This window comes from Marmota flaviventris, chromosome X (assembly GCF_047511675.1).
Source record: "Marmota flaviventris isolate mMarFla1 chromosome X, mMarFla1.hap1, whole genome shotgun sequence".
Taxonomy (NCBI): Eukaryota; Metazoa; Chordata; class Mammalia; order Rodentia; family Sciuridae; genus Marmota; species Marmota flaviventris.
The window spans coordinates 73,973,348-73,988,998 of NC_092518.1; the positions used below are offsets into that span (position 1 = coordinate 73,973,348).

At 35.7% G+C, this 15,651-nt stretch overlaps 1 protein-coding gene across 2 annotated transcripts in view; it reads right to left on the minus strand.

The window, feature by feature from the left end:
• The window catches only part of Cenpi (centromere protein I), a 79,310-nt gene that overhangs the window by 42,494 nt on the left and 21,165 nt on the right, over positions 1–15,651 (minus strand). For both annotated transcript variants that reach the window (XM_027932838.2, XM_071606885.1), the window contains exons 8-15: positions 15,455–15,501; positions 9,905–9,994; positions 9,450–9,578; positions 9,042–9,209; positions 8,787–8,907; positions 7,571–7,662; positions 5,565–5,682; positions 5,416–5,480 (exon numbers count right to left, since the gene is read on the minus strand). In XM_027932838.2, the coding sequence (XP_027788639.2) occupies positions 5,416–5,480; positions 5,565–5,682; positions 7,571–7,662; positions 8,787–8,907; positions 9,042–9,209; positions 9,450–9,578; positions 9,905–9,994; positions 15,455–15,501 (830 nt within the window). The remainder of the gene's footprint in view (positions 1–5,415; positions 5,481–5,564; positions 5,683–7,570; positions 7,663–8,786; positions 8,908–9,041; positions 9,210–9,449; positions 9,579–9,904; positions 9,995–15,454; positions 15,502–15,651) is intronic.

The following is a 15,651-nucleotide window of genomic DNA, read 5'->3' on the forward strand; positions in this document are numbered from 1 at the left end:
TGAAAAAACAGGGGAAGAAAGTGCCCCAAACAAACCAAGATGGTATAATAATAGACTCTATTGAAATGACAGTAGAAGGGGTTGGGGTTGTGGCTCAATGGTAGAGCGCTCGCCTGGCATATACGAGTCACTGAGTTCACTCCTCAGCACCACATAAAATAAATAAATAAAATAAAGGTACTGTGTCCAACTACAACTAAAAAAAATTATTAAAAAAAGAGAAATGACAGTAGAAGAAATGTCAGAGAAGGACTTCAGAATGTACATAGTTAAACTGATCTGCAAAGTAAAGGATGATATAAGAGGAAAAATACAGATAGCAAAAGATTATTTCAATGATGATATATAATCAACAAATATATGAAAAAATGCTCAACATCTCTAGCAATTAGAGAAATGCAAATCAAAACTACTCTAAGATTTCATCTCATACCAGTCAGAATGGCACTCATCAAGAATACAAACAACAAGAAGTGTTTGCAAGGATGTGGGGAAAAAGGTACACTCATATATTGCTGGTGGGACTGCAAATTGGTACAGCCAATATGGAAAGCAGTATGGAGATTCCTTGGAAAAATGGGAATGGAACCACCATTTGACCCAGCTATCCCACTCCTCATTTACACCCAAAGGACTTAAAAACAGCATACTACAGTGATGCAGCCACATCAATGTTTATAGCAGCACAATTCTCAATAGCTAAATTGTGGAACCAACCTAGATGCCCTTCAGTAGATGAATGGATAAAGAAAATGTGGTATATATACACAATGATATATTACTCAGCATTAAAAGAGAATAAAATCATGGCATTTGCAGGTAAATGGATGGAGTTGGAAAATATTTTGCTAAGTGAAGTTAGCCAATCCCAAAATAACAAAGGCCAAATGTTTTCCCTGATATGTGGATGCTGACCCATAATGGGGATGGGTGGGGAGCATAGGAGGAATGGAGGAACTTTAGATAGGGCAAAGAGGAGAAAGGGGAAGGGAGGGGACATGGGGGTAGGAAAGATGATGTAATGAAATGGACATCATTACCCTAAGTACTTGTATGAAGACATGTACTTGGTGTGACTCGTGAACAACCAGAGACATGTCTTTACCACATGCACATTAGATAAAGCATGTATCTCCAGGATAAAGAATTTGAAAAATTTAACACCAAAACAAAAAAAAAAAAAAAACAATCAATAAATGGGCTAAGGAATTGGACACTTCACAGAAGATAGACAATCAATTAACAAATATATGAAAAAATGTTCAACATCTCTAGATGTTGAGAGCCACAGCCAAAGCGGCCCCAGCAAACTTCCAGCTGATTGGCTCACTGTGGCCCTAGCAAACTTCCAGCTGCCAGCTGATTGGCTCCTCTGTGGTGATGCTCATTGGGCTGTTTCCCGCCCTTTCAGACCATGGAGCTGCTCATTGGGGGACTCTTTTGGCTCCGCCCACACGACCCAGCCAATTGGCCTCAAGAGCGGGAGGAGTGGGGGTTGAGAGGCTTGCCAGAAGCCAGCGGTGGCAGTTGGGCTCTGAGAAATTCCTGAAGAGCTCCTGTGGTGCGGTGTGTGTGTTCTAAAAATAAAGTTCGTTTCTGCTTGACAAGTGGCTGGTGAATTGTGCCCAGTCAGACTGCAGCATCTAGCAATTAGAGAAATGCAAATCAAAGCTACTCTAAGATTTCCTCTCACTCTAGTCAGAATGGTAATTATCAAGAATACAAGCATCAAGTGTTTGCAAGGATATGGGGGAAAAGGTAGACTCGAACATTGCTGGTGGGACTGCAAATTGATGCAACCAATCTGGAAAGCAGTATGAAGATTCCTTAGAACACTTGGAATGGAACCACCATTTGACCCAGCTATCCCACCCCTTGGTCTATATCCAAAGGACTTAAAAATCAGCATAATTCACAATAACAGGTCAATTCACAATAGCTAAACTATGGAACCAACCTAGATGCTCTTCAACAGATGAATGGATAAAAAATGTCATATATAGACAATGAAATATTACTCAGACTTAAAGAAGAATGAAATTATGGCATTTCCAGGTAAATGGATGGAGCTGGAGAATATCATGCTAGGCGAAATAAGCCAATCCCAAAAAACCAAAGGCCAAATGTTTTCTCTGATATGCAGACACTGATCCATAATGGGGGGGGGGGTGGCTAGGGAAGGCTGGAGGAACTTTGGATTGGGCAGAGGGGAGGGAGAGAAGGGAGGGGATGTGGGGTGTAAAAGGTGGTAGAATGAGATGAACATTATTACCCTATGTACATGTATGATTGCACAAACAGTGTGACTCTGCATTGTGTACAGCCAGAGAAATGAGAATTTGTGCTCCATTTGTGTACAATGAGTTGAAGTGCATTCTGCTACCATGTATAACTAATTAGAACAAATTAAAAAAAAAAAAAACTGTCAGCCAAAATTACTACACCCAGTAAAAGTCAATTTTAAATTCAAGGAGGAAATAACTTTCTTCAACAAGAATAAATTTTAAAAATTCATGAGGACCATATCAGCATTAAAAGAATACTCAAAGATAAATTTATACAGAGGAACTAAAAAATAATTCCCAAAGTCCACAAAAGACGTTCAATAGAAGAATAATTCAGTAAATGAGAATCAAGACAGGATAAAATATAGCAAAAAAATAAATGGAGAAAAACACAAACATATGCATACTAATGCTGAATGTTAATGGTCTCAACTCTCCAATTAAAAGACACAGATTATCAGAATGGATCACAAAACAAGATCCGACTATATGCTGTTTACAAGAGACTCATAGCTAAAGACATTGACGTGCTGAAGAAGGTAAAAAGCGAGTAGAAAAACTATTCCAGGCATCTGGTCCAACAAATCAAGGAGTAGTAGCTATTCTCATATCAAACAAAGCAGATTTCAAGCAAAAATTTAATCAGAAGAGACAAAGGCCACTATGTCCTAGTAAAGGGAAATCCAATAAGAAGATATAACCATAGTAAACATTTATACCTCAAATGTCAACAAACCCAATTACATGAAAAAATATTCCATGACATTAAATTCCACATAGACCCCAACACAATAATACTGGGGAATTTCTATACACTCTTATCACCAAAAGACATCAAAACAAAAAAAAAAAAATCAATAAAGATACTTCCAACCTAAACACTATAATTCAAATGGACCTAATAGACATCTTCAGAATATTCCACCCCAAAACTGCTTAATTTACCCTTTTTTCAGCTATACATGGGACATTTACCAAAATATATTTATCATACTCTAGGCCACAAAGCAAATCTTAGCAAATATAAAAAACTGATCTAATCCCATGTATCCTATCACATCATAATGGAATGAAGCTAGAAATCAATAGCAAGACAAATAATAGAAACTATACAAACACATGGAGATTAAACAAAATTTTCTTAAATGAAGAACGGATCTAAGAAATGAGACTAGAAATCAAGAAATTCTTAGAGACGAACACAAAGGTAAAACATACCAAAATCTCTGGGACAGCATGAAAACTGTCCTAAGAGAATTCATAGACACTACTGAGTGTCTACATTAAAAAATTTGCAAGCGTCCAAGTAAATAAGCTTATGCTCCACCTTAAGGTCTTAGAAGAACAAATGGGGCTGAGATTGTGGCTCAGTGGTAGACCGCTTGCCTAGCACGTGGAAGACCCTGGGTTCGATCCTCAGCACCACAGAAAAATAAATAAATAAAATAAAGGTATTCTGTTCAACTACAACTAAAAAATAAATATTAAAAAAAAGAAAAAGAACAAACTAACCCCCAAACCAGAAGACAAGAAATAATTAGGATCAGAGCCAAAAATCAATGAAATTGAGAATAATACAAATGATCAATGTAACAGAGTTAGTTCTTTGAAAAAATAAAATTGACAAGCCTTTAGCCAAACTAACCAAAAGACAGAGTAAGAAGCAAATAATAGGATCAGAGATGAAAATGGACCTATCACTGCAGAACCCTCTGAAATCCAGAGAATTATCAGAATCTATTTTGAAAATGGATGGTAAATGGATGAAAATGGAGTATAATGTCATGCTAAGTGAAATAAGCCAAACTTAGAAACTTAAAGGTCAAATGTTTTATCTCATATGCAGAAGCTAGAGTAAAATAAAAGAAAAGGGGAGGGAAGGATAAAATGATACGAAATAACAGATGAGAGAAAAGAAGTCTACTAGAGTAGAGTAAGGAGAATGAGAGGGGACGGAGGACAGGAGGGAAAATTGGGAGGGTCATGAACCAAAATTGATTTCTATGCATGTATGAGTTTGTCAGGATGAATCCATCTATTATGTATAACCATAAAACTCTAATTAAAAAAAACATCAAATTTTAAGAAATAATGTATGATTCATTTATGACAAATGCTAATCAGAAGACATATTTTTCCTATAACATTAAGTGATTTAAATGAAAATAAGTTGTAAAAGAAACACTACTTACGTTATCACTTTTTTGGAAGTGAAATAACCATTCTTTAAGAAAGTGCCTCAACTCATCCAGGTAGAGCTCTTGAAAGTCACAGTGGTCTTTTTGGAGACCACCCCCAAAATAGTAACATATTTAATTTTATCAAATAAGATTTGAAGAATTTTATTAGCAGAAAATGACTAAATTATAAATACATAATATGAATGTCCCAAGGAGTCTGTTTGCTTTGGTCACTATATGCTGTTTACATATTCCCAGTGTTAAGAAGAGTGCCTAGTATACAGTGGTAACATGGCTTCCTGGCTGCTAACCCAGAAAGAAGAAACTAATGGTGAGCTGCTGGGGTCTGCTGAAACATTGGAGAGCATGACCCACCATTAACAGCTGCAATACTTTTCTGCTGCAGAGGCCTGCAACCTTACACAGACCCCAGCCACCAGCAGAAGGATTCAAGTTTCATCTAAAAAATTCGGTTTCAGTGGATGCTCAATGAATATTTGTGAAATGAATTAAGCATTATCTACAAAAACACAAACCACAACAATCAATCTAAGTACAGTTGAGTACTTCCCAGTTTGTTTTTATTAATACACATTTGCAGGATAAGAATATGGCTCAGTGGTAGAGCACTTGCCTAGCATGTGTGAGGCCCTAGGTTTAATCCCCAGTTCTAATGATGATGAAGATGATGATAATGATGATGATGATAATAATAATAGTACACATTTGCCACATTCATTCACTTTGTCATTTGCTACAAATGGAAACAATCCAGGAAAACTATATAAAACAAAACATTAAAAGCAGAAAATTCTGCTAACTTTGAATTGAGTAATTTAATACTTCAAAGTTCAAAAAAAAAATCAGTGCTATAATATCAATTTGGAATTGTGTACCACTGGTAATAAACAATACCTCTTACTGAGATTAAGCAGGACATTTTTTTTTACCTTGAAATAAATGGTTGATGTAAAGAAGAGCTGTGCTAGATGGTCAAAAAGAAGTGGCTTCACCTCTAGGAATTAAAAAAAAAGTATATTAAAGATCCTTTAAATTCATATTACATTGAATAATGACTCCAAGTTTTCATGATACGTACCTGAAAAACTACTAAAAGGAATCCAGCTCACAAGCTGAAGGAACTGTGACCGACAACAGAGGCCATCCCAGAGAGGAAGGCTCTTATAGAGGAATGCTTCACAGGAATAAAACCCCTCCTAAAATACAAGTCAATAACAAACCTTACATGGAACTCTTAGTCATAATTACTCTCTAGGAAACCAGCTTATTTTTGTTTTGTGCTATGGTTGTTTCACTTTAAGACAAATTTTTTTGTCATCAATATAATAAAGGTCGGACTTGGGATACTACAGTTGGTAGAGCCCTTGCCTTGCATGCATAAGGCCATGAGTTCAACCCCTAGGACCACACACACAAAAAAAAATTAAAATAAATTTAAAAAAATATATATATATATAATATAAAAGTCTTAGGCACCATAAGTGCTAATAAAAAGGATGAGGTGATTAGTATTTAGATACATTACCATCTTTATCAATAGTTTTCAAGCACTATAAAATGTTATAAATTAGAAAGGTAAAAAGTCAAATAATGGAATATTTAAATTTATTTTTAGGTATTGATGGACTTTTGGGTTGGGGATATAGCTCATTTGGTAGAGTGCTTGCCTTGCATGAACAAGGTCCTGGGTTCAATCCCCAGCACCACCACCACCAAAAAAAAAGATATTGATGGACTTTTATTTTATTCGTTTACTTTTTATTTGCAGTGCTAATAATCGAACCCAGTGCTTTACACATGCTAGGCAAGCACTCTACCACTGAGCTACTATTCCAGTCCCAAATAATATAATATTTTTAAGGATAAATGAAATTTATTATTTGAGTATATACAATATAACTTGAATAGTCAATAAAATGTGTACAATGTTATATAATAGGGTTAGAATTTCATTAGGGGCCATAGACCAAATCCAAAACTCTGAGTAGCCCCATTTGGAAAAGCCCAAGAGTCTAGGATGCTTACATTTCCACCAAAATAAAGACCCAGTGTTTCCCTTTTTTCATTTGAGGCTTAAGTACTGGCATTCACCAGGACTCTATCACAAACCTTATTTTCATGACATGAAATCTCTGGGGAATCTCATCCATATGAAAGCCAAAATGCCACCTTTATCATGAGGAGTCCTAAATTTTTATCTTTAGCCCTAATCTCATTTCTGAGCTCTTGACTTAATCTAACTGCCTATTGGATATGACCTCTTAGATATCCCAAGGCATCTCTTAAATCAAACTCATCTTTTCTTCTGAGCCTGCTCATCCTATATTCCTTTTCTCAATAAAGACCATCCATCCTTCCCAGCAGGAAAACCAAAACTCAACCTAGATTGCTCCTTTTATCCTACCATAGTTCATACCCAATTTCAAACTAAATGGTTTCATACCCTAAGATTTACTGAACAAACATTGAGCATCTCTTTCAAATTAGGTACCAAGTAGAACATTAAAAAAAGTTAGACATGGTTATTGCCTTCTGGAAGCTCATAATATGTGGGAAAATGGATACTAAAAATGCCATGACACAGGTAAGAATAGGGAGAAATGGGGCATGTAAAACAAGTAGCTAATCCAGACTTGGGTGATGCATGAAGGCTTTGGGATGGCAATGATATCTATAACACAGCTTAAAATACAACTCAGAGTTACCCAAGCTAAATAGACCATTTTCTGTAACATATTTGATACTCAAAAAATGTTTACTGCTATCAAGAACACAAGTAGTGACCCTATGCGATTCACTTTATCAGCTAATTCAATTAGTTGTATGCATTCAATGATATCTTCAGTTTTTCTCTTGAATCATAGATAGCCTTTCCCTTTTATTTGAATAATGTAACATTCTTTCTTCAAATCCAACAGAGCAAAGATAAACATCAGTCCACCTCAGCTCTATTTACAGTGAATTTCATATTGAGCAAATGTTGCTTACAAAAGATGTCAGGTATTAAGGAAAAGTTTTTGACGGACATCTAAATAAATTTTAGTAAAGAGTGGTGGAGTGTGCAGAAAACAAGTGGAATCTTACCTGTAGGAAGCACTGTGCCCTGATGATAGTGTCCAGGAAGTTGGTAAAGTCTTTTCCGTGTTCATAATTATTCACCTTATACCAAATACATTCTAGATCACAAATAGTGAACATAAGCATATGGTTGCATAATAAAAACCATACAAAATATAATTATCACTACTCTGAAGTGACAAATAAATGACACATTTAAAAAGTTGTCTCACATTCTAGACAACTCACACTATAGATTGTAACAGGAATGTGGAGGTGATAATAAAATGCTCCTCAAAAACATGGTTGCTTAGGGGAAGGCTTATAATGAAAAAAAAAAAAACAGTAAAAATCCATATATAATGAATGTGATTAGCTTTATGTCACATAGTAATCCAAGAAACTACTAATGTACAGATTAAAAGTTTGAGAATACACTAAGCTTAAATTAGGGTTCACTGGATATAATTTACATGTGGTAACAATTAACTATTTGGACATCTAATATATTACATCATGTCCTTTCTAAAGAAAGCCTCTGAGTAGAAGAATTAGCCTGGAACTGACTAAAACTGACTTTAAATACTTGAAGAGTCAGAAGTTGCTTATCCTGTAAAGAAACACAGTCATTCTGGTAAACAGAAAGACTATCTCTAGAAAAATATTTCCTTTTGGAGGAATGAAATGATCAGGTTCTACTATGTCCTAGATGAAAGACTTCTCACTGCCCTTTCCTTTAATCCTATAATTAAGAAATCTTCTAATGACAAACCTGTCTTCCATATATGCTGGTGGCAAAAAAGGGATATTCTAGTTGTCAGATATGAACATTGTGGTTATCAGAAAGAATCTTTTCTATTGTAAAATAATAATTTGACATTCTAGCTTATACATTAGTGTCCTCTGATTTGTTAGTTTTATTAACCTAATACTCTAACTGATGGCAAGTTTCTGGGTATGCAAGGAAAAGGAGGCCTTGGATTGTGATGGTCATCAAAGTAGAGGCAACCATCGAGTTCTGGTAGCCATCCAGTAGGATTTCTTTAACAACACCCCTACTTTCTTATTGACTTGAAATTACAACAGAAGTATTTATGGTTTGAATATATGATTACCAGAGAAACGATTACAGCCTGTGAAGTCTCTTCTTGTCTAGAATTTGGCACCCTTATAAAAGACACTCACTTGAAAACTATCTTGTTCTGTTCTTATTTATTCAATGTTTTTAAGTGTTAATTCTTACCTTCTTGTAATGTTTGACTCAACCAGTGATAGAGCCTCAATAAAATCGACTCATCTCTGACACAGTTAATATAGTGAAGTAGCAGAGAGTTGTTCAGCACTGAGCCTATCTGAGAAGGCAGCTATAAAGATAAAACAACTCGTCAGCAGTTAGTATATAAAAAGTGGGTCAGGGCAACAAGGAAATCATCATATAGGGAATACACAACAAAAATAAAAGCCATGAAAGTCAAATAGAAAATGCAGATAAACATACCTCTAAGCAATGAATGTTTTGTAAGAGTTGAGGGAAGTTTTGAAGCTGTTCTAGTGGAAAGGATCTATTGTGACTGAGACAATCAGAAAGACTCATCTCTTTTTTTCCACATTCTTTAGTATAGCTACCAGAATTTAGCACAGGTATAACTGAGTGAGAATTCAATTTCTAAAGGAAAAAGATAATAGAACAATCTATCAATGGACTAAACAGACTATAAATTACAAGTATAAAATCAGTTGTTAAGGTGTTTTAATTAAAGGAGTCTGAATGTAGTTTCCATACTATCCTGCATAAATAAAATGGATTTAAATTTAAATCTGTATAATCTCCTCCAATGTCTGATTGGTTATTATTTGGATTTTATAAAAGAAAGGCACACAAGTCATTTGGAGTACAGATACTTACTCTTTTTAGAGGACGGACATTAGCTGAACCCAACACCAGTTTTAGAGGTTCTGGAAAAGGTTGCTGATTTCTTAGCCTCATAGCAAGTAGAGCTGAATTCCACATATTCTCTGAATTCTTAAAATAGATCTATAATTTTGGGTGTAAAGTACAATGAAATGGGTACTGGTAAGTTGGAGAAACATAAACTACAAAATTCTTCATTAACTGAAAGCATATTAATTATGATTTTGTTCCCACACAAATCCATTTAATGTGTTTTCCTAATCAAGAATCTAGTAAATGCACCAAATGGAACAACACAAAATACCAATCCCTAATAAAACTTTCCCCTAATAGTACTATAACACTAGATATCTAAACAGTAAGCAATAAATATTTTAGTCCAAATATGTAAACTTCTAAAAATAATATATTTCAACTTCCATATGACTTATTTCTCCATAATCCCTTACCTTCTTCCTTACAGGCAGAGATACAGAAATCAAAGTAGGAACAAAGAACTTATATAGTGACAACAAAGCTTGGAGATGAGGTTGCATTCCCTGAAATAAAATAAGAATTTTCCATTTTCAATTTTGTGGCCAGTAAGAAATTGAGGAAACAAATACCAAGAAGAAGAAAAATTAATAATAAAATGAGATTAAACAGATATTCAGATTCCAATTTTACTATGATATAACTATAGAAAGATGCTACAGAAAATAAAGGAATAAGTAACCACATATTTGAATCAACCATCATAAAACAAACTTCTCCAACCTGAGAACTTCTATTTTATGACCTTTCTGCCTGTTCTACTTCTTCCTTGTTATTTTTCTCTTTTCTTCCTATTTTATCTTCTTCCCTACCCATATCTTAGTCTTGCCTGTCACACTTGCTAGTATAACATGGCTTATTCTCACTGGTAACATATTCAAGACTTAGTTTACTCATCTATGATTCAGACATCAAGGAGATGGGTTCTAAAAGGGAAGCCAAGGAAACAGAAGAAATATTAATATAATGCCTGATTATCATAAATCCTGGAAAACTAACTAGAAAAATCTCAAAATCGGTTTGCAAGTGTCAAGCAACTTGATGTTACAAAAAAAAAAAAAAAAGTCTTAACAAACACACTGACTTTTAATACTGTACAAAGGCAGCAAATAGGCATTAGAAATACAGCACGGAAGTGTGTCACTTAATGATGGAGGTATATTATGAGAAGTGCATTGTTAGGTGATTTTGTCATTGGAACATCACAGAATGTACTTACACAAACCTAAATGGTACAGTCTACTACATACAGGCTATATGATACATACCATTGTATGTACAGCCTATTGTTGACAAAAATGTCATGAGGCATACAATAATTCCTATTTTATAAAAGCTTCGTAAAATTAAGTTTATTTAAAGTCTTTTGTGTTTGTGTGTGTGGTACTGTGGATTGAACCCAAGGGTACTCTACCAGGCCTTTTTATTTTTTATTTTGAGACAGGTTTTCACTAAGTTGCCCAGGAGGGTCTCAAATTTGCAATCCTGCTACCTTTAGCCTCTTGAGTAACTGGGATTAGTGGTGTGCACCACCATGCCTGGCTAAAATTTGCTTTTAAAAAATCTTTTATTTTTTATTTAACACAAATTAATTGAGTTCAGTGTGATATTTCCATATATGCGTACAGCTTGCACTGGTCAAATCCAACCTCCCTTTATCCAACCTCTAAAATACTGTCTATTAAATTTCTTTCCTTTTTTTTTTCTTGATACTAGGGATTGAACCCAGGGGCACTTAATCACATCCCCAGCACCACCTCCCCTTTTAAATTTTTATTTAGAGACAGGGTCTCACTGAATTGCTTAGGGCCTAAGTTGTTGAGTCTCGCTTTGAACTTGTGATCCTCCTGCTCAGCCTCCCGAGCCACTAGGATTACAGGCATGCACCACCACACCCAGAAATGCAGAGATCTTTTAATTAAACTTATATTTGTTTATTGAAAAGTTAACATTTAAGGGGCTGTGGATGTAGCTCAGTGGTAGAGCACTCACCTAGCACAAGCAAGGCCCTGGGTTCAATCCTTAGTACCACATAAAAATAAATAAATAAATAGAGGTATTGTGTCCAACTACAAATATATATTTGTGTGTGTGTGTGTGTGTGTATATACACACATATATGTATATATATATACACACACACACAAATATATGTATATATATATACATATATACATACATACACACATATATATTTTAAAAAGTTAACATTTAAAAAGTAGGAGACTTTCAATTCAATATGGCATACTGAAATATGTGATTAACCCTAAGGTCCTGCCAAAGCGCCATTAAGAACACAGTAAAGGAATGAAAAAGGCATAAAGCACAAGTTCAAGGAGAACAAGAGAAGAGGCAACAGTACAGGAGAGACCTGAACAAGATTTTGGAACCTAAACTAAAGATGGGCAAATAGTAAAAAGTTAGCAGAACAGATAGTATAAAATTAAAGCACCAACACAAAAAGCCTCAAAGGAAGCTGATTAATATTTGTGAACTTCCAGAAAGGCTCAAGGTTTTGAAGGACTAGATACCTCTGAAAAGTGGAGTTTCAAGAGGACAGAAAATAGGATCACTTGAAAGCCTACAAAAGAAGCAGTTAGTCTGGGCACAGTGGCACACACCTGTAATCCCAGAGGCTCAGGAGGCTGAGACAGGAGGACTGTGAATTCAAAGACAGCCTCGGCAATGGCAAGGCACTAAGCAACTCAATGAGACCCTGTCTCTAAATAAAATACAAAAAGGGCTGGGGATGTGACTCAGTGGTTGAGTGCCCCTGAGTTCAATCCCGGGTACCAAAAAAAAAAAAGAAGCAGAAGTTAGAATCCAAATTCCTTCACCATCCCAGTAAAACATTAGTGTTTCACTCCCTGAAGATGAAGCAGGACTTATATTCCAGCACATCTAAGGGAGAATACCAAGACCAATCACTCTTTGCTCCTTCCTACTGCTTAGGTCCCAAGTGCCAACAGCCAGGTTTATACCCCTATGATGGTTAATTTTATGTATCAATTTGGCTGGTTCATGAGATGCCCAGGTATTCTGGGGCGTTTCTGAGGGTGTTCTGAATGAATATAACATTTAACTAGGAAAACTTTAAAGCAGATTGTCCTCTATAATGTATATGGATCTTGTAATGATCAGTTGAAGGCCTGAATAGAACAAGAAGACCAATCTCCCTGAGACACAGAAACTTTTCCAGCAGACTACTTTCAGATTTCTTTTGAACCATCAACTCTTCTGAGTTCTATAGCCGACTGTCTTCAAACTCACTGCAAATACCTGCTCTCCTGAGTCTTCAGCCTGCTAGCCTACCATATCCTACTGATTTTGGACATGCCATCCTCCATAACCATAGGAGTCAATTCCTTACAACACACCCACACCCAAACACACCCCCCACCCCCACCCCACACACACCCTATTGGTTCTCTTTCTCTGGAGAACCCTAGAACCCCCAAGCAGGAAACAGGATAATATCTCTCTGGGAAAATTGGCACAATCATCAGGGAGGCTCCCCCATGAGACATCAAGATGTTACAAAGTCCTGCTCATGCACAGAAGTTTTCAATTACCATTTTAGTGCTACTATTAAATATAAACAAATAAGCTTTACCAAGTATTTGAGAAAAACCCACTATGAAGACAGACAGACCAAATAAGAACTATGAGGAGGGCTGGGGTTGTGGCACAGTGGTAGAGTGCTCGCCTAGCATGTGCGAGGACCTGGGTTCAATCCTCAGCACCACATAAAAATAAATAAAGATATTTGTGTCCAACTATAACTAAAAAACAATTTAAAAAAAAGAACTACAAGGAAACAGAAACAGAGCTGACATCAGATACAGTGGTGCACACCTGTAATTCCAACTGCTTGGGAAGCTGAGGCAGGAAGATCACGGTTTGAAGACAGCTTCAACATCTTAGTGAGACCCTATCTCAAAATAAAATTAAAAAGCACGGAGGACATCACCTAGTGGTAGTGTCCCTGATCTTAAAAGGGGGGAAAAAGAAAGAAAACTGGAAACAGAGGGGAAAAAAAGCACAGCCCAAAGTGCATACACAAAGAATCATGCCTTGGTTGAGGGAAAATCCCAGAAACTACGCTCATCAACCCTTACGATGAAATCTAATACCCCTTCTTATTCCAAAGATCACTTTCAACACAGCCCAGTATATGTGGGAGAATAACTTGCCTGCTCTACTTCCCACCATTAATGCCTATCATCAGAAAGGCAATTACTGTTTTTGTTTCCTTTCATATATTGGGATATATGGGGCATGGATGGGAATAGACAGGATACAAGTCTTGGCTGATATCAGAAATTCATGAAACTATTTGCTCATGTAACCTGTTACTATTACAAGCAGGGTAGGTTACACATGAGAATATATATGTCTTCTCAATTTGATATTTGGACTTGCCCAAGTTAATAAAAAATTAAAACAATGTTATAAATACATCTTCATAAATGGGTATTAATCAATAATGGAAATAATTTAGCAGTGTACTAGATTAAATGTTAATAATGAAACCATACATTTAATATCTGGGTTCAAAATTTTTAGACAATCATCTACTAAATCTTTTATTGGGGGGGAGGGGGTGAGGGCAGTAACTGAGGATTGAACTCAGGGGCATTTGACCACTGAGCCACATCCCCAACCCTAGTTTGTATTTTATTTAGAGACATGGTCTCACTAAGTTGCTTAGTGCTCTCATCATAACAGGCTGGCTTTTTTTTTTTTTTAGATATTGATGGACCTTTATTTTATTCATTTATTTACATGTGGTGCTGAGAATCAAACCCAGTGCCTCACACATACTAGGCAAGTACTCTACCACTGAGCCACAACCCCAGGCCACTGAGGCTGGCTTTGACCTCATGATCTTCCTGTCTCAGGCTCCTGAGCCACTGGGATTACAGACATGTACCACCACGCCCAGCTACTAAATCATTTTTTACCTTGAATATACACTGTGTTTCAGTTATACAAATCAACAAGAACTTATACTATGGTAAGAATTTTCTTATTCCATTGAAATATTTTGCTGTAGCATGGGAAAATATACATTTTTTTATAATTTCTACCAATGTGAAATAAAATTCAACTTGGATAAAAATATTATCATTAATAGCCTCAGAGAACTAAGAGAAGATATTGTACTCATGGAACCAAAACAGGAGGCTATAAAACAAGATCAATCATTGAACTGTATGTACTAAAAGGAAACCTCATATTGGAGAAACATAGGTGTATTCTGTGTATTTTTCACTCAATGTGAATGCCTTTAGATAGGCCATAACAACTTCAATTAGGTATGAACATTACTCCAAAGCTTCAGAGATCTCTGTTACTGGACAGGTATAGTGGAAATAACAATGCAACAGAGCTATAAGGACAAGAGATAATGGTTAGAAAATATATTACATTTTAAGTATCTAGTAGAAAATGTCTTGAAATGGTTTTCTAGAAATATCCACAAAATTATAAATTCACTTTGGCTACTCCCTAATACTTAGTATTCTAGCCCTAACAACCCACTTCCCTAAAAGTATATTTTGTTGTTTGACATCTACATATCTTTATCTTTATTCCCTCTAGCAAAAGTATCCTTCTCTCCATTCTTTGCCTATTTAAATCCTATTCATCCCATTAAATTTCATTCAACCATCACCTCTCCTCCTTGATCCCAGTCTGATTCTGCTTCTTGCTTGCTTTATTTATTTGTTTGTTTATTGTGATGTTGGGAAATCAAACCTAGGGCTTCATGCATGCTAGGCAAGCATTCTACTACTAAGCTATACCCCCAGCCCTAACTGTGATTTTTTTTTTTTTGGTTGACTGAGCTCCCTAGAAAATAAGTTCTTTTAAGATAATGACGTTTGATTTTGTATCTCCAAAGCCTACTTCAGTATGAGGCTCATAGTATAAACTGGCTAGCCTCAGGTTTTTTTAGTACTCACGATTTTAGCTTGAAGATCAAGCAGCTTTCTCACACGAAATGGTTTGACTAGAAAAGGTAAAGAAAAGAAGTTTTATGCATTTGGTTCAAAAAAAGAAGAAAAAGATTATGCCTAACCACTATTAGTTCATATAATTTCATGTTAAAACACATCAAAAATATAAACACCCAGTTCAGTAAAGCCATTAAGCAGATGAT